Raw genomic sequence first — 18,598 nt, 5'->3', positions numbered from 1 at the left:
AAGAGAGGGGTGAATTTCTTCTATACTAAGTCAAGGTACACATGTCACAGAGAAGGGTACAATAACACATCTTTATGGTCATATAACAATGAAAAAAACTAATTTCATTGAGGCAGGGAGTAAAGTTTCCAGGTGTTATCTACAAAGTACAAATTCTTTGACTCATCTCTGTGCATATCACAAGGCTAATAATACACTAGGGATGTCTAAGGAGATCCAGGTTTTCTTCTCAAATACAGATTCCCAGGAGGACCAAAAAGCATTCACATATTAGTCTCTGACTTTTGACTACACTGAGTTCCTGGTCATGGAGGAAGGGACTCAAGTTGAATGGCAGCACAAAATGGACTGTCATCATGATAATGGCAGCAATATACTTTGTTCATGGGAAGTTGGTCTTTAATATAATTCCCTAACAAAGTAGCTCAGATACAGAAGAAATATTGTGATTATTATCATTTTTTTATCATTGTCCTTTTCTAGGAGGAAATATCTACTTTGAATTAAAAGAGTTTAGAATTAGACATTATTTTCAATATCACCTATACCAAACTTTCCATTTTCTAAGCAAGGAAACAGTTCTAGTGAGCCAACAATTTTTTCAGTCACACAATTGATAGAACCATTAACTAGTGATCCTTCTAGGCTAAAGAATCCCAAAACACTGATGCTGTACCAAAATGGGAGCTACCTACCATTATCTTGACAATGCAATCTTCAGAGTTTTCTCCTACTTCACATGCAATAACTCCATTACTGAACACGCTCCATTCATCACATTTTTTCTTTTCATCATCATTTACTGTGCACCACTTCACCTTCTTGTCCCCTAAGGGATGAATCTTGTCTAGGGCATGACCTGGGAAAAGAAGTCAAGAGTTTAACCTCCTAATCAATCTTTAAAATGCACTATGTAAAAGCTTGTACTATGACCAGTGAAAGAAGAAATGGCTTTCTGAAGATTTGATCTTTTGAGTTTATTGATTTACTAAATAATGTATGGTAATTACCCAACAAACAAAGACCAGATTCCTCAACTTAGGTCTGGGCCCTGAAAACAGGGCTAGTTAGACTTTTATACATTAAAAACAATTATTCAAAAAAAGCCAATTAATTAGAAGGAAACAATATAACATTGAGTCATCTAATTTGATGAAAGAGTAGAGATTTTCCAAGTTGGGAGGAAAAACACAAACAGGTACAATTCTCGAAATCAAAATTACTCCCCCTATGTATAAATAATCAACACAGCAACAATAACTGATTGATATGGAGCTAGTTTTCAGATAAGAATTGCTTGAGATATACAACTATAAGAACTCTTACAATTAATAAGAGAATCAGAATACAAATGACAACATTGAATCACAGGTCTAGACCTGTAGATCTCAGAGGCCATCTACTCCAACCCCTTCATTTTATAGAGGAATAAATGGAAGCAGAGAAAGTTTACATGACTTGGCCTAAGGTTGTGCAGGTAGCAAGCACTGCTTTTAACCTAGATGCTTCAACCCTAGAACAGACCATTTTTCATTTCCATTTCTACTCTCCCTACAGCCCTGATGTATTTTCTTTAAATGTAATTAATAAGTATTAACTGTATATATCAGATGCATTCATATATATTGTTATATATATGTATATATTCATATATATATGATTTCCAAGATTCCTCTTGATTCCTCCTATCCCTGAAATTCTTTGATATATAATCAGATTCTCAAATATATTATATGTATATATAAAATATATATAAATAAGTATAAGATCTTTCAAATATGTGATTCAAATATATGATTTATAAGGTCTCTTCTATCCCTGACATTCCTTGATTCTGTACTTCCTTAGTGGTATCAGCCAGGCATTGTGCTAGAGATTGTGCATATTTAAAAAACAAAAGTAAAATATGCCAGAAGTTTATTTTCTAAATATTTTTTCTTCTTTTATCTTTTTTTTTCCTTTTTTGGCAATTGGGGTTAAGTGACTTGCCTAGGGTCACACAGCTAGGAAGTGTTAAGTGTCTGAGGCCAGATTTGAACTCAGGTCCTCCTGACTTCAGGGATGGCACTCTATCTATTCCCCCACCTAGCTGCCCCCCAAATAATTTTTAATTAACTGATTTGACCTGGCCTTTCAAGGACCTCTCTACAGGATTTTAGAGTGTTATTTTCCTTTGATGGCCTCTGTTTTTCATATCTTTAAAATGAGGGAAACAAATATATGATCTCTAAGGCCTTTTATATCCTTGAAATTCCCTGACACATAATCAAGATTCTCAAGTATATGACATATATATGATTGATCTTTCAAATATGTGATTCAAATATATGACTTCTAAGATCTCTTCTATCCCTGACATTCCCCAATTCTGTACTTCCCTAGTGATACTAGCTAGAAACTATGATGGGTAATAAGATTTCCTGAGTAGCTGCACTGAGGATCACAGATATGATCAGAGAGGGGCATTCTGAAAACTTTAGAAATAATACTGAATATAATGTAGAATTTCTGTATGTAGTTCTTGAAATGTTCACCCCTCTCCTTCATCAGAACTAACTCTATAAAGCTCCTAGACTCAGATGACAAGTAGAACCATCTGGCCTAACAATCTATGGGAGACTAGTACCAGAAAGCAATTTAACCCCTCCAAATTTCAGTTTTTTCCATCTTATCAACTACCAAAGATATTTTTAAAAGATCAAATGCCTGGAAGCATTATAATGTCTTACAATGACTGCAACTGAATTAGAATCATGGACCCATATGTGAATAATGTACTGCTTGGGCCCCCACTCCCCATCTCTGAAATGGACATGGACCAGAGTCTGCTTACCCTTCATAGGCTTGATGGCCTGGATGAATTTGTATCCTAGGTACAATTCGTAGTCCATTTTTGGAGGTACTCTCAGAAGTCTATTAGCAGTGTCCTTAAATAGCAAGTCTTTTCCATGTTGGGAAGCAAATAGCTTGAATTTCTCTGATTTGCCCTTGCCAAAATGCTCCTATTCAAGGGAAAAAGAGAACCATGAATGAAAATTGCTAACACGAGTTTGGCCTTTTTTGCTATATTCCTTCATGAGGTCTGTAATCTAATCTGCTTCCATACTTTTAATTACCATTTCTATGCCATTGCTCCTTTATTCTGTCCTAATCTCTCTTGAGCTCCAGTCTGTTTCTTTCATCCCATCTACCTATTAGAAAGTTCTACAAACACCCAAAACAGATCTCATGATCTTGTCCCATACTCACATTTTTTTCTACTAAATGTTTCTATTTTAGTCCAGGCCTTCACCATCCTTCTATTTATTCAGGTTCACAATTTTGGAGTTTTCCTTAACTCCTCACTTTCCTCCCTCCCCAACTTTTACAATCCATGCCTAATTTTGTGAGCTTCACAATCTTTTCTATATGCATGCTCTTCTTTCCTCTCCATTCCTCCTCTCCTTTCCATCACTATCTTATTTCAGTCCCTAACTTTTCCCCTGTACCATAGCAATAGCTTCCTAATTGGTCTCTCTGCCCTATTTCTCTCTCCTCTTCTCTCCAACATATCCTTCACCTAGTTGCCAATGTGATATTCCTAAAGCCCAGTGCTGACAGTGTTACTTCTCCCCTACTCAATAAACTCTAGCAATTTCTATCACCACCAGAATCAAAATATAAACTCTGTTACTTAAAGGCTTTCACATGCTTCTACCCTACCTTTCCATTCTAATTACACATTACTCTTTTTCACCCACTCTATTGTTCACATTGGTCTTGTTATTGTTGATACAGAACACACAATCTTCCATTGCCATGTCCACTTTACCCAAGCTCCTTTTCACCCACTATAATTCAAACTGGTCTTCTTGCTATTATAAATACAGAATACACATATTCCATCACCATGTCCACTTTACATAGAATTCACTCTCTCCATATCTGCCTCTTTGAATACTTCTGTTGCCTTCAAGATTCTGCTCAAGTGCTACCCTCTACATAAAATTTAACCTGGCCTCCTCAACTGCTATTCATCTCTCCCATATACTACTGTTCTATTCTTTTCAATTCCCAGAGGAACTGATTATATCCTGTAACCCATTTATATTTTACCTCTTTCAGAACATCCTAACCATCTCTACCAGGTTTGTTGCATAATCAGAGATTCCATCTTATATATCTCATAATCTTGTCTACTTTGTAGGTCTCTATTAATCTCCCGGTTTATCTATCTCCATTTATCTTCTCTAAGACTTTCGTTTAATTGTATTCCAAAGCATAATGTACCTTAGGCAGTTAAATGAGAAGTATCTTCTTAGTTCTTTTCCCTTTGAGAAATTACCTCTCTTATGACCATAAACAATTTTGATTACATTGAGAATCATCTGTTCAATCATTTCTTCCAAAATGATCACAAAGGAAATGTTCAGCAATACTAAACTTGTATCAGAAAGAATAGAGTTCCAATGGGGCCTCAGATACATAGTAGTTGGATTTTTTTTGAGCAAGTATCAGAAGAATAGAGTTCAAATCTGGCCTAAGATACATAGTAATTGGATGGTTTTGAGTAAGTAATTTAATTGTAAAATCAGGATAATTTCTATGTAGCATAGTCCATAAGGTGTTGGGATGGAGTCAAGAAAATTCATTTTCCTGAGTTCAGATCCAGTACCTAACACTAACTAGTTGTGTGACCCTGCACAACAACCCTGTTTACTTCAGTTTTCTTATCTGTAAAATCATCTGGAAAGGCAGGACAAGCCACTTTAACATCTTTAAAAGGATTTAAAAAGGAACAGGAATTAAGAATAAGAACTTAGCAGAAGGAAAGATGATCAATAGTGATATGAAAAAATTCTCTAAATCACTAATAAGTAAAGGGATCAAATTTAAATAACTCTGAGGTAATGTCTCACATCCATCAGACTGACTAAGATGTTAAAAGCAAAATGACAATTGATGAAGAAGCTGTGGGAAAAGAGGTACACTATATATACTTTTAGGGACCTGCGAATTAGTCTAATACTAGAAAGCAATCTGGAATAGTCCAGAACTGTGCACAATAAACTCTGCATGCCTTTTTTTTTTTTTGCAAGAGAGGATATCTTTTATTTTTCCAATAAGTTTATTAATTTTTAATATACATTACTTTATGAATCATGTTTGGAGAGAAAAATCAGCAAATGAGAAAAATCATGGGAGAGATTGAAAAAAAAACAGAAAAAAAAAAAGAAATGAACATAGCATATGTTGATTTATATTCAGTCTCCTTGGTTCTTTTTCTAGATACAGATGGCATTTTCTTGTCAAGGTTTATTGAGATTGCAATGGGTTAGTGAACCACTGAGAAGAATCAAGTTTTTCATAGTTGATCATTACTCATTTTTGCTGTTATTGTGTACAATGTATTCCTGGTTCTGCTTGCTTTGCTCAGCACCAGTTCATGTAAATCTTCCCAGGCCTTTCTAAAATTAGCTTGTTCTTCATATTTTATAGAATAATATCCATTATCTTCATATACCACAACTTGTTTAGCTATTCTCCAATTGATGGGCATCTATCCTTTTCCAATTCTTTGCTACCACAAAAAAGAGTTGCTACATATATTTTTACACATGTGGGTCCTTTTCCCTCCTTTAAGATTTGCTTGGGATACAGACTCAGAAATGACCCTGCTGGGTCAAAAGGTATACACAGTTTTGTAGCACTTTGAACAGAGTTTCAAATTGCTCTACAGAATGGTTGGATCATTTCACAACTCCACCAACAATGCATTAGTGTCCTAGTTTTCTCACATTCTTTCCAACATTTATCATTATCTTTTCCTGTCAAATTAGCCAACAAGTGGAGGTGGTATCTCAGAGTTGTTTTAATTTACATTTCTCTAATCAATAGTCAGAGCATTTTTTCACATGACTGTAGATAGCTTTAATTTTGTCATCTGAAAATGATGTCATATTCTTTGATTATCATTTGGGAATGACTTGTATTCCTATAAATTTGACACTTTTTAAATATATTTTGGAAATGAGATCTTTATCAGAAACATCGGCTGTAAAGATTTTTTCCCAGTTTTGTACTTCCCTTTTAATCTTGTTTTTGTTGGGTTTGTTTGTGCAAAAACTTTTTAATTTAATGTAGATTTTTTTATTTTAATTTTTAAATTAAATTAATTTTTTAATTTAAAGTTGTCCATTTTTCCTTTTATAATATTCTCTAATTCTTCTTTGATCATAAATTCCTTCCTTCTCCAGAGATCTGATAGGTAAATTTTCACTTGCTCTCCTAATTTGTTTATGCTATCATCCTTGATGGCCAAACCATCTACTTAGCCTTTCATCCTGCAATACCACTACTAAGTCTATATCCTAAAGAGCTCAAAGAAAAAAAGATCCATGTTTATACAAATATTTATAGCACCTCTCTTTGTTGTGGCAGAATTGGAAACTGAGGAGATACCCATCAATTGAAGAATGACTAGAAAAGTTATGGTTTATGAATGTGATGGAATATCATTGTGCCATAAGAAATAATGAAGAGGATGGTTTCAGAAAAACCTGGGATGATTTATAGGAACTGATGCAAAGATGAGAATAGAAGCAGGAGAACTATCTGCACAGTAACAGCAACATGAATAAAGATGATCAACTGTGAAAGACAGTAAATATAATCACTGCAATGCAATGCAATCAAAAAATGTCATCCAACTTCTGAGAAAAAGCTGATATTCAGAGTACAGATTGAAGCATATTTTTTCTTTTCTTTCTTTTTTCTGATCCACCCCAACCCCAGAACAAGTCTAACAAGATTTTTTTATTTTCATATGACTTCATATTTGTAATGAGTTTCATATTTCTTGCCTTCTCAATAAGTGGAGGAGTGAATGGGCAGAGGACAGAATTTAGAAGTGAAAATAAAATTGAATTTTAAAAAAAGAAGAAAAAGGGATGCCAATACCTGTGCAATGGAGAGAAGATCCCAAATCAAATCTTCCTTGCCATTCACACTTCGGGCCACAACAGCATGAGCAGCAATCCTGGCCAGGTGGCACTCCCTGTACTGATCAATGGACCTTCTTGTGTTATCAGGGCACAGTAGCTCATAATTTTCTTTTTCAGCCTCGGTTTGAAGGTTTTCTGCAAGAAAAAGCAAAAAACTCCAAATAAGACTAGAAAGACCATTCTCAAAGAGAATAAGCATTTATTAAGCTTCTATTGTGTGCAAAACACTTTGACAAGCATTAAATGAGATACATATTTTGAATAAAACTAAAAGATCAAAAGAAAAAAATCTCTGACTAAAATCTATAGTGGAATCAGAATTCTAGGCCAAAATGATGCTAAGCTGACTAATTTTTGTGCTTTTAGAATCTTGGCAATACTCTGTCTTAAATTCAGGAATATGAATCTTCTTGACTCTTGACTCAGCACTCTATCTATTGAACCACTGAGAGCAAATTTTACATATTACCCTCCTGAAGGCAATGTATTACTTGGTTGTAATTAATTATCCATTAATATTTTACTTTTTTTTAAGAATATCTTAGCATTCTTCTCCATCCATCTCCCCCTTTCCACTTCTCTTGGCTGTTGAGCCTTAATGATTCCACCTTTTATGTCCCATATTTTTGTCACTCTGAAGGACATTACAATTTAACAAGGTGGGTAACTTCAATCTATGAGTATTAGGTGGTGGGAAGGGATGTCGATGAAAAGGTTAATAAATAGCTTTGTGCAGGGAACTCCAGCAGATGATAAATGGTATAATCCATAAGACCACTGTGAACTTTTTAAAATTCTCTTCAGAAGAGCATTGTAAGAAACATGAGGGCAGGAAATAGGATGAACCAGATTGAGGTTAAATAAAGCTGTGTCCAATGCTTGGGATAGTGGGGAATTGGGCCTCTCTACCCTAGTACTTACCTAACACAGTTGTATGCTTGACAAAACTCACTTCTCCAACATCATCCTTCAGGCACCTAGGGAAAAGGAAAATCACAAGAATGGGCAGAGTCCAGCCTTAATAGCTTATCCTATGCTTTCCAATAACCATCATAGACATAGAAACATATGCAGAATTTCCAAGAGAATACAAAGGAATCCAGAGAGTATCTACTTCACCAAGGCTTGCAAGGCAACAAAGGTAGGAAGTCCTAGAGCTAAGATTCAGACCTAAGTACCCATTTCCACCAACTCCTCTAACTTGCATGATCCAATTCATCCCTTCTCTAATAAGCAGGGACTCTTGGTTAGACTGCTAGATACTAAAGAGCTTTCTTAGTCAGGCCCTTTGTCTTTCTCCAGTTTAGGCTTAGACTAGGTTCAAGAAACTGAAAGAATTGGCAATGATAATATTAATACTAATAACAGTGCCTCTGCATATAATGCTATATGTTCTGCAAAGTACTTCCTATAAATTAATCTCATTTGAACAAAAGTAGAAGCAGCTGTGGAAGGAGGGGGACAAAGAACAAGCTACCTGCTGTCCTGTCCCCACTACTTTGGAAAACCAGGATCAGAACGGTTGAAGTTAAGATGTGACTATTTATGGGACCCAAGAAAATCATAGAAATTGGGGAAAATGTTCACAGATCTATTGATGCTTGACATTTCATCGGAGTTATGGGGAGGGTTCAACTTACTGGAATGCTCCTGAGTAGCCAAAATAAGGTTCTCTGTCTGAGCAGACACACTTATCACCACCTTTTCCGGCACACAAAGAGCACAATTTAGGATTCCTTCCCAATGCACAGGGAACACAGCTGCCTGAGAAGAACCTGGCCACAGCTATATAGAGAAAAAGAAACAGCTCACATGAGCAGTGTAAAGGGTATGTGGGAAGACACACAGAAACAATGTCCAGCTTCAGATATAAACTTTCTAGTCTTGCCTTCTTTCCAGAAGACATATCAATAGCAATCTGCATGAATTGAGAGATATGAAGTAATTGCTTTTCATTTTGGATGAATGAGTTAACAAGGTCAACAATCTACTTCTAAATTCAATTTCAGTCATGTCTTACTCTTTGAGACTCCCTTTTGGGTTTTCCTGACAAAGCTACTAGAATGGCTTGCCATTTCCTTCTCCAGCTCATTTTACAGATGAGGAAACTGAGGCAAACAAGTTAGTTTAGTCACTTGCCCAGGATCACACAGCTAGCAAGTGTCTGAGGCCACATTTGAACTCAGGAAGATGAGTCCCTCTCACTCCAGACCCAATATTGCATCTACTGAACCACCCAGCTACCCAATAATTTCCCACTTTCATTCTTAACATTCAGTCATGGGCCCATCCTTCAGGTGTTAATTCTGAGCCAATACTTTGACCTGAGTCAAATATACATCTACCCCCTAATCCCTGGAAAAGTCTCAAAGCCTGGAAAGAATTAATTAATTATAGGAACTACTTTTTCAATATTAACCTGAGAGTCTATGAACTGGCTTTTTAAAAAATATATTTTTTCCTAACTTGTGATCCTTTGTGATCCTATGTGTTTTATTTGTATGTATTTTATTTTATAGGTTTTACCAGACCGCTGAGAAGATTCATCACACCAAAAAAGGATAAGACTCCTGAATTAGAGGAAGCTTCTGGAGAACATTCAAATAATAGGGTGCTTCGCATACTAAGAGGCAGCACACTGCTATCCAAGTCTGGGCAGACTTTAAGGTAAAGACTTCAGGCAAGAAATTGATAATGAATAAAAAGTCAAAGCTTCAGATGATATTCTTTTTAGAAAGCACATTTTTCTTTCTTTGTTGGAGAAAACTAGGATTGTGACTTGCCCAGGGTCACACAGCTAGTAAGTACCTGAGGCTGGATTTGAACTCAGTCCTTCTGACTTCAGAGTTACCCAGTTGTCCCTGAAAACACAATTTTAAAACACAGAAAGAAAACTACACCATTCCCAGACCTTTACTCATCCCTATTTGTCCAGAAAAATATTTTCAACAAATTTTATGTAAAATTTGCCTTTCATTCAAGACATACATTCAAATTTTGCACACTAAATCAGATAAAGATTGGTAATAATTGATGACAACAATAAATAATATTTTTTATTGTTGCCATTGTATATGTGATCATCCTCTTTATGGTTGGTGATGGTGGTGATATTTGTCTTAGTGTTCTAATTTCTGATTATATATGACCATCCTCATTGTGGTTTTTATTTGGTGGTGATGGTGGTGATATTTCTCTTAGTATTCTAGTTTCTGATATGTAGAGTGAATATGTGTTAAATGAACACAGAATATGAGAAAGTGATCAAAAAAGTGGCCTCTGACATTTTACATAATTGTGTAATTGGATTTTTACCTGTCTTATACAATTGTATAAACTATAACAGACTGCTTAGTGAGAGGGAGGGAAAAGAAGGAAAGATGAAAGGAATAGTATTTGGAACTCAAAACTTTTTTTAAAAAATTTTTTCAAACTGGTTTAACATGTAATGGGGGGGGGGGGAAGAGGGGGAGAAATAAAACATTTTCTTAAAAAAAAAGAAAATTGGCTTCTGAGTCAAGACGACCTGAAGTCAAAGTCTTGCCATGTACAGTCAAATTCCTTGAACTCTCAGTGCCCCAAACACCTTGAGTCTAAGTTTATAAGTTATAGTAGAAAATTTTCCCCTCTTGAGAATTCATTTCACTACTGAAATCAGAACTGATGGGGGAGAGGGGACTTAATAATAATAATACTGCAGCTAATAACCACTACATTCAGAGTTCTGACTGTACTTGCCAGCTTACCATCCTCGATGGGTTCTGGTGGTCCTTCCCACTCCAACAGGCCAAGTGAATAAAGTGTCCCCACAGGGATGATCCACCCAGCTGACCTGCCCAGGCCAGTGTGACAGGACTTCTTGCCTTTGAGGTCCTTGAATAGGAAACCAGTTCCTTTCTTCACAACAGCCACAGCAAAGTACTGAGACAGAGGAACTATACAACACAGAATAAACAGGAAGATTCTCAGCTAGGAGTCAAAGACAAGAAGGTGGCATTCTCTGATGATCTCTTAAGGGGTGGGGAAAGGCCAAGAAATATCTGGGATCCTGGACTTGCATTTGGTGATCAGGTAAAGGAAGAATTTAAAAATGCTTATAAAACACATACCCACACCCACAAACATACATGTATACATACATATATACATACTATATATACATACATATATATAAAATGCAAAATAATGAAGAGCAAAATGAACAGAACCAAAAGAACATTGTATAAAATAACAGCAATATTGTTTTAAGAACAACTTTAAGAAATAAGTTATTTTGACTCTATTATACCCAACTTAACTATAAAGGACATATGAAGAAAGACACTATATTCAAAAAAAAAACTGATAAATTGAGATAAGTGTAGAATAATACACACACACACACACATGCACACACACACACACTTATTTGTGTCTAATGGTGGCTATCTTGGGAAGCAGTACAGGAGGGAAGAAAAAAGAAATCTACATGATGACTTTGTTGCATATTTTAAAAGTAATAGCAAGTTATTCATAGATTTGAAGTTTCAAATACAACCATCTTTTTTACTATACTGTCTTATGGAAATGCTTGTTTTATTCCCTGAATTAAGAATGAAATAAATTTTTAAAAAGAAAACTCTTCTTTGACTATTATAGGAGAAAATAATCAAAGCTCCCTTTTCAAATCATTAAATTTTGGGAATTTTTCCAATGGTCCTATTCAGGCAAATGAGTAAGTAGCTAAGAACAGCCCCTAGTTTACATTTCCCATCTCTATAGTCTCTTCTCAGGCAATTTCCCAGCTAAAATCCTTCTATTGTTTTGGTGACCTGAATGATATCCCTTATTTTTTTTTTCCTCTCTGTGCTCCTTACACCATGGATTTGAATTCGCCAGTGCCAGAAGTACATAGAGAAAAGAAGTTGAGTGAGCAGAAAGGGAGAAGGGGGAACTATTTTTATAAGGCCATTTTCTATAATCACGGAATTTCTGGAAGTTTTATTCCACAGCAAAAACCATATTCTCTCATTCTCATTTTGAGAATAACTTCACTTTCTGGATCATCAGAGTTTAATCCTGTCAGCAACTCAAGGCTGTCCAAAACTCCTGTTCTGACATGGGATCCAATATATGCAAATCAAGAACTCACTTTCTTCGGTACCATAATCTTCAGCAACAATGGGTTTCAGATTGTAGGGGACCAGACCTGCTTCATAGATAAAACCACCATCGATAGTCACAGCATCAGCCTCATTATCCTGAAAGAGATGAGTGAAAACAGCACTGAAGCCCCTTAGCTCTCAGTAAGGAATAGTAGGAACACATGTAATGGATGGGTTTGGAAGGAAATCATAGAGTTTGAGGACTAGAAAAACCTTAACAAAGCTACATTGTCCTTTACCCTGCCTTGAAGATGCCTGAGATGATTCAGTGAATCCTAAGTCTTGAGTCACAAAGACCTGATTTTAAATCTAGCTTTTTTTTAGACACTTAGCAGTATGACCTTGAACAAATCATTTATCTCTGTTTCCTCAGTTTATTCAACTGTAAAAATAGAGATATGAACAGCACCTATTCTCAGGGTTGTTAAGAGGATCAGATGAGGTCTTTATAAAAAGTACTTAGCACATGAGGGATTTAATAAATTCAGAGTTCCTTCCTACCTTCCTTTGAACATAATAGAAGCTAAATATGCCAAAAGTTCTCTCTCCCATAAAGTGGGAGAAAATATCTCTCTCATTAACCTTTCCTGCCTATAATTTCCCTGCCTTCCATTCAAACAGCATTTATGAAGCCCTTCCTGATAAAAAATGGCCAAAGAAAATATTAATTTTTTTTGGTCTCTGCCCTTAAGAAAATCTACATAAAGATAATTGGATATAGAATTAAAAGCCAAAATTTGAATTCAAATCCTGGCACTTCTATTTATGGTAGGTACCTTAGGTAAAGCACTAGACCTCTCTGAGTCTCATTTTTCTCATCTATAATATGAGGGAGTTGGATTAAGTAACCTTTAAGGTTCCTTCTTGCCCTAAATTTCTAAACTATTAAAATTAATAATGCTAAGTATGTAGGAGTGGGCCAGACTTCTTTCTTTTGTACATCAATTGAAATATTATGTACCAATCATACTCTCTGAATTCAAAGGGTCTAGATTCAAATCCTAACTTGCTTTAGATTACCTGGACAACCTCAGGCAATCTTGCTTAATCCCTCTAGGGTTTCCTTATCTGGGAAAAAAAAAAAAAAAAGGGGAAGGGGTGGCAGGAAGGAAAGGGAAGGAAAGCTAAACCAAGTGACATCAGAGATCCCTTTCAGATCCAAATCCATGATTCCATGATCTTTTTCCATTTGTACTTGAATGCTTCCTTCACCTAAGTTCTCCTTCATCCCTAGAAGATAGTCTAGAGGAATTATTTGTGGCCAAAAATAAATAATAGCTCACCTGGATCCGAGTTCCAGATCAGGAACATGGCTGCACTGATCTGGAATACCTCATCTGGCAGGTGCCCAATCACTAGACCCTCACTTAGCTGATGTCTTTCCAATTTGTCAGGCCTTGCCAAAGCTTGCCCTTTGCTGGCTATTTGCAGATAGCCTTAAAGAAGTTAGGGTTCGTTCCATGCCATTACAAGGTAGCAACAGAGCTGGCAATTTTTTTTTTAAACTAACTGGGTTGCCATTACATTAAATCATTTCTGGATTTTCTTTTTCTTTTTTTTTTTTCTTTTTTTTTTTTTTTTGCTGAGGCAATTGGGGTTAAGTAATTTGCCCAGGGTCACATAGTTAGAAAGTGTTAAGTGTCTGAAGCTGGATTTGAAATCAGGTCCTTCAAACTTCAGGGACAGCACTCTATCCGCTGCACCATCTCGATGCCCTTTCCCTCTATTTTCCATGCAGCTATTTTCTCAGCACAATTCTGTCTCCATCCCCCCCACCCCCACCCCCACCCTCACCCAGGCTCCTTTTTGAGGAAAGCACTTTTTCCAGAATTACTGAGAACTAAGTCTCTTTGCAGCAGCTAGGTGGCACTATAGTGCACAAAGTACTAAACCTAGAATTAGGAAGAATCATCTTCTCGAGTTCAAATCCGCCCTCAGATCTCAAGCAAGTCAGTTAACTCTTGTTGCCTCAGTTTCCTCATCTGTAAATTTATCTGGAGAAGGAAATGGCAAATCACTCCAGTATCTCTGCCAAGGAAACCCCAATGGGGTCATAAAGAATAAGACAAGACTGAAACAACTGAACAATAACAAGAATTTCTTAGAGACCTTCATGGAAGGGAAACATTAGTGTAATGAAACAAAGTAAGAGGATTGGCGAGGAGCAAAGAAAACATTCTTCCATTCTCCTTCAGGCAGACAGTCACACACCCGCCACACTAACAAGGGCTTGTGACCTACTGAGATGGCCTTGACACAATCCATGTGGGAGGTTTTCTTAATGCAGGCCAGACTGGGGCTCTTGGTGGTCTTTAAGGCTTCCTTAAATTCGTTACATTTCTTCAGCTCGTTTTCTGATATGGCACACCATCTTACTTGTTGTTCTGCAGAAGCCAGGCACAACCCTAAAGGAGAAAAGCCAGAGGGGAATGAGTTCATGACCACACTAACTTCTCTCAACCAAGAGTAGAGAAGGTGTCCTCTATCCCAGGCCCTGCATCTTCCAGAGAGGAGCACAGAGGAACAAGACCTCCAGTGCTTGCTTGCAAGATAGGAAACTGTGCCCACCAAATAGTTAAACAAAGCTAATAACTTGACCTGGATTAATTATCAGCTTTCAATTATCCAAGCCACAAAATTTCATTTCTGAGATGCCTCCCCTTTACTTCCAAAACTAGTAGGGAAGGACTCAGAGGATAGAAAAAAGTTGATACTCCCTCCTCTCTCCCAATTATTTTCCTCCTCATCAGTGATTCTTTTTTTGAAGGGGGGATAATGGAAGGGAGTTGTTTTGTTAGTGTTGCTGTTATTTTTTTCCATTAAATCTTTCAGTATGAAGCATAAAATAAAATACAGAGGATTTCAAAAGAAACCAACTGTATTAAATACAGTTGGAAAAAAAAAACCAGGAAATAGGACTAGATGCTTTTTACACTTAAACCAAAATATGTGTCAGTTATTTTTAGTATGGTCTAAGATCTCTTCCACTTCTAAAGTCATAAATTTGTGGTCCTAGGACAGCATTGAAACTACTATACATGAAGCTTCCCAGCTTAGATGGAACTGCTGGGTTTTGAACTAAGCTCACATTGTCTTTTAGAAGCCAGGGTCACCCTCATGGCAAGATGAAACATCAGAGGAAGAATTCAGCAGAGGGAATATCCTTACATTACAGCCACAGAGAGCTGGCAAAATATTTAGTTCCCATAACTAAGACCCAACAAGTCGGCTGTGTGCTGGGCTCTAGGGATGATATCATCCTCTGGTAAAGTATATTGCTTGGATCAGCACTAGGTGTTTACTGAGGGATTTACCTTTCCCTGTTTACAAGGCCTTCTGTCACAAGTTCACAATCCCTGTTCCTTCTCACTGACAGGAACTGCACCCCTGTTCTCACCACAGAATTCTGATTTTGTGCACCACAGGGTGGCCAAGACTCCCCAAAAGTTGAGACAATGACTTCCAGCAAGAGCAAAGAATATCTGTATTGTTCATTTGAATTATCTCGAGATCTAAGAATTCTTTGTTGTGAGCCAATTCCTTTTGTGTGTGTGTGTGTGTGTGTGTATGTGACCCCAAAATCAGCAGCATCAAGCCCTCTTTCTTAACAGGTGGGTATCTGCCTGCAGCTGTCATTTTCCTCCCTCTAAAATTAATTAAACTTCTGTTTGAGTCCTGATTCTCCTTTCTCTAGCCTGCAGTATTTCAGTTTCAGCCACTCTCAGGTTAGAGACTAGTTCTGATCAAGTTGACAGGGCAGCTAAGAGGTTCAGTGGATAAAGCATCAGTCCTGGAATCTAAGACCTGAATTCAAATCTGGTCTCAGACATTTAGTAACTATGTGACCTGGGCAAATCATTTAACCTTCTTTGCTTCAGTTTCCTCAACTATAAAATGAGTAAGACAAGGAAATAGCGAACCACTCCAATGTCTTTGCTAAGAAAACCCTAAATGTGGTCATAAAGGGTCAACCACAAAATAACATCAATAAGGAAACATAAGCACAGTAGTTCACAGGAATATATTCAAAGTATGTTTTACAAATATGCAGAAAACCAAAGCCCAAAGTCTGGGAATTCTTTAGCTATAGATTGAAAATATTCCACAGTTCCCACTCAACCTCTTTGCTCTCACCAGACATGTCCTCAGGCAGTTTTTCCCAGAATGAATAGTTTTTGCAGTTAAAGTGTCTTCGTTTGCAAAATGCAAGGATGGGACCAGCTCCCTAAAGTACCATAGAAGATCTAAAGGGCCCATGTCCTTCCACCTCCTTTGCTAAACATTCAAATTCTACAGTCTAGTTCTGACCTCATCTTCCCAGACTTAAATCTTACTTCCCTTCAAGCACTCTACCTTGCAGCCAATCTTTTCTCCTTACCATTCTTATACATAATGTTCTATCTCCAGTGTTGGCATCTGCTGTTCCTCGGGACACTAGACTGACCTTCCTCATTTATCTCTTACAAGCTTTTGTTCACCTCAAAATTAGGCTCACTGGTCACATTCTACATTAGGCATTTCCTTATGCTCCCACACTTAATCTAAGGGGTGCTGTACTCCACCTCATTTAGCCCTGAGAGACTTAGAATGCAATTAATTCCAATACCTTCATTTTATAGGAAGGGAAACTGAAGCCCAGAAAAATGAAGTAAGCTTTTCCCAGAGACATAGGAAATAAGAGCCAGAGCCAAGAGGAATCCAAGTCCTTAAATTTCTTTCCTCTATATTAGTCCTTTAATTTAGACTTTAGAATTTAGTTATTCAGAATTATTAGTTAAAATGGGATGCTGTTTTGATGGCTGGGGTGAATTCCTCCCCACCTTCCTTCTTCCTTCTTTGCCCTCCTCCTCTCTACATGATCCCCTCAATTCCCTAGAAGAAAAGGAGAGGGGATATGCTAAGATCTGTTTCCCCCCATGTGGAGCAGCTCCAATTCCTCCTTAAACATTTGTTAAGAGGCAGTGTGACTTCAGAAATCAAGACCTAGGTTCACTTGCTGAGCTTTTTTCCTCCTGCCTCTACAGCTATTAACCTGGAACCAGAGAAATTGGTTTTATGTTGTTGTTTTTTAAATGTTTGGATGAGTCTATTTCAATATGCCCAGCTTCCTTTGTCATTGCATATATTTTATTTTGTGCATTTAAAACATTACTCTCAGAAACTGCCAAAGATGTAGCACGCGCACACACACACACACACACACACACACACACACTCACACAAAACATTAATAACTCCTGGACTAGACAGTCCCTATTTCTAAAGTTATGGTTCTATGCTTTTTATCTCAGAATCTGCATTTTGTCCTACTTTCTTCAAAAGTAGGTTTTACCCACTGACTACTGTAGCATTGATCAGAAAACCTCAGACAAGCTCTGGATTTCTATAAGGCCCTCCTATTATAAAATAATCTTTTGAGATATGTCTCCCACTCCCTTCAAAGAAGCTGTGTGATATTAGGCAAATTATTTAGCCTCAGTTTCTTTATCTGCAAGAGAAGGTTGAATCTGATAACCTCATAGGTCACTTGTAACTTCCTAAATGTCCAGTATTGGAGGAAGGAAAACTTGAATTAAACTCTATCCCAAATTCTTACTAGTTATGTATCTATTTGTGAGTCTCTTAGACCTCTCTGAGGTTCAATTTCTTCATCGATAAGCTGGGAATCTTAATAACAGCCACCTCACAGAGTTGTTCCATGGGTCAAATAAGATACCTTATGTAAAGTACTTTATAAACCTTAAAATGCTATATAAATATGGGTTCTTAATATTACTAAATCTACAAGGGAAGCAGGTCAGGATGTCAAAACTTCAGTCACAGATAGCTTAATCCCTTGATTGATCTCTCTTCCAAGCCAGGTTTGAGTCTGCCTCATTCATATTTCTTTTGTGAAGACAGGGTTGGGAATTCACTGACTGACAACCTCTAGTGTTGTAGCCTTAGAGAAAGCTCAGTTCTTTCTCACAAAGAATGGGTAGAGAAACTGCCCCCCCACCTCACCCCAAATCAACAATCCTTCTAAATCAACCCCCTTTCAGTGGTCACTTACCTATTATCCCGAAGGATAATAAGGCGGAAAAAGTGAGTCTCATTTCTTTGTTGGTTCTGGGTCTGGCAGCAAGGGGGATGTAGGGCTGCTATCACAGAATGACCCCCTAGATTCTGTGATGGCTTCTAAGCTGCTCTCCTGGCCCTTTTATAGAAAAACAGGAGCTGTGTTAGCAGAATCAGTGACCTAACAGTGTTTGTCCTTCCTTGTTGCCCAATAGCCATTCAACCACCTTCTTCTCCCTCTTTCCTCTTCCCTCCCATTTCTCCCTCCCCTTTCTCCTCCTCCCTTCTTCTTCCCCTCCCCTTTCCCTCCAATGATCAGTACATTTTCAGGAAGGTTTGGGCTATGTTACTGCACTGCCTGGCAGGAGCCTGGGGAAGGAATGCTGATTAATGAGGATGGAGCTAGGGCTGGGG

The 18,598-nt window shown here is 37.3% G+C and overlaps 1 protein-coding gene across 1 annotated transcript in view; it reads right to left on the bottom strand.

The window, feature by feature from the left end:
- LOC127554204 (lactotransferrin-like) overlaps positions 1-18,299 on the bottom strand; it is a 29,542-nt gene extending 11,243 nt beyond the window's left edge. The window contains exons 1-9 of the mRNA XM_051985550.1: positions 18,180-18,299; positions 14,369-14,532; positions 12,115-12,223; positions 10,730-10,918; positions 8,624-8,768; positions 7,905-7,960; positions 6,940-7,118; positions 2,834-3,002; positions 696-859 (exon numbers count right to left, since the gene is read on the bottom strand). Coding sequence (XP_051841510.1) covers positions 696-859; positions 2,834-3,002; positions 6,940-7,118; positions 7,905-7,960; positions 8,624-8,768; positions 10,730-10,918; positions 12,115-12,223; positions 14,369-14,532; positions 18,180-18,222 — 1,218 coding nt within the window. The 5' untranslated portion in view covers positions 18,223-18,299. The remainder of the gene's footprint in view (positions 1-695; positions 860-2,833; positions 3,003-6,939; positions 7,119-7,904; positions 7,961-8,623; positions 8,769-10,729; positions 10,919-12,114; positions 12,224-14,368; positions 14,533-18,179) is intronic.
- Between the last annotated feature and the right edge of the window lie 299 nt (positions 18,300-18,598).

The sequence above is a fragment of the Antechinus flavipes genome, chromosome 3 (genome assembly GCF_016432865.1).
Source record: "Antechinus flavipes isolate AdamAnt ecotype Samford, QLD, Australia chromosome 3, AdamAnt_v2, whole genome shotgun sequence".
In the NCBI taxonomy this organism is placed as follows: Eukaryota; Metazoa; Chordata; class Mammalia; order Dasyuromorphia; family Dasyuridae; genus Antechinus; species Antechinus flavipes.
The sequence above is the reverse complement of the archived record's forward strand: the minus strand, read 5'-3'. Positions and strand labels throughout refer to the sequence as shown.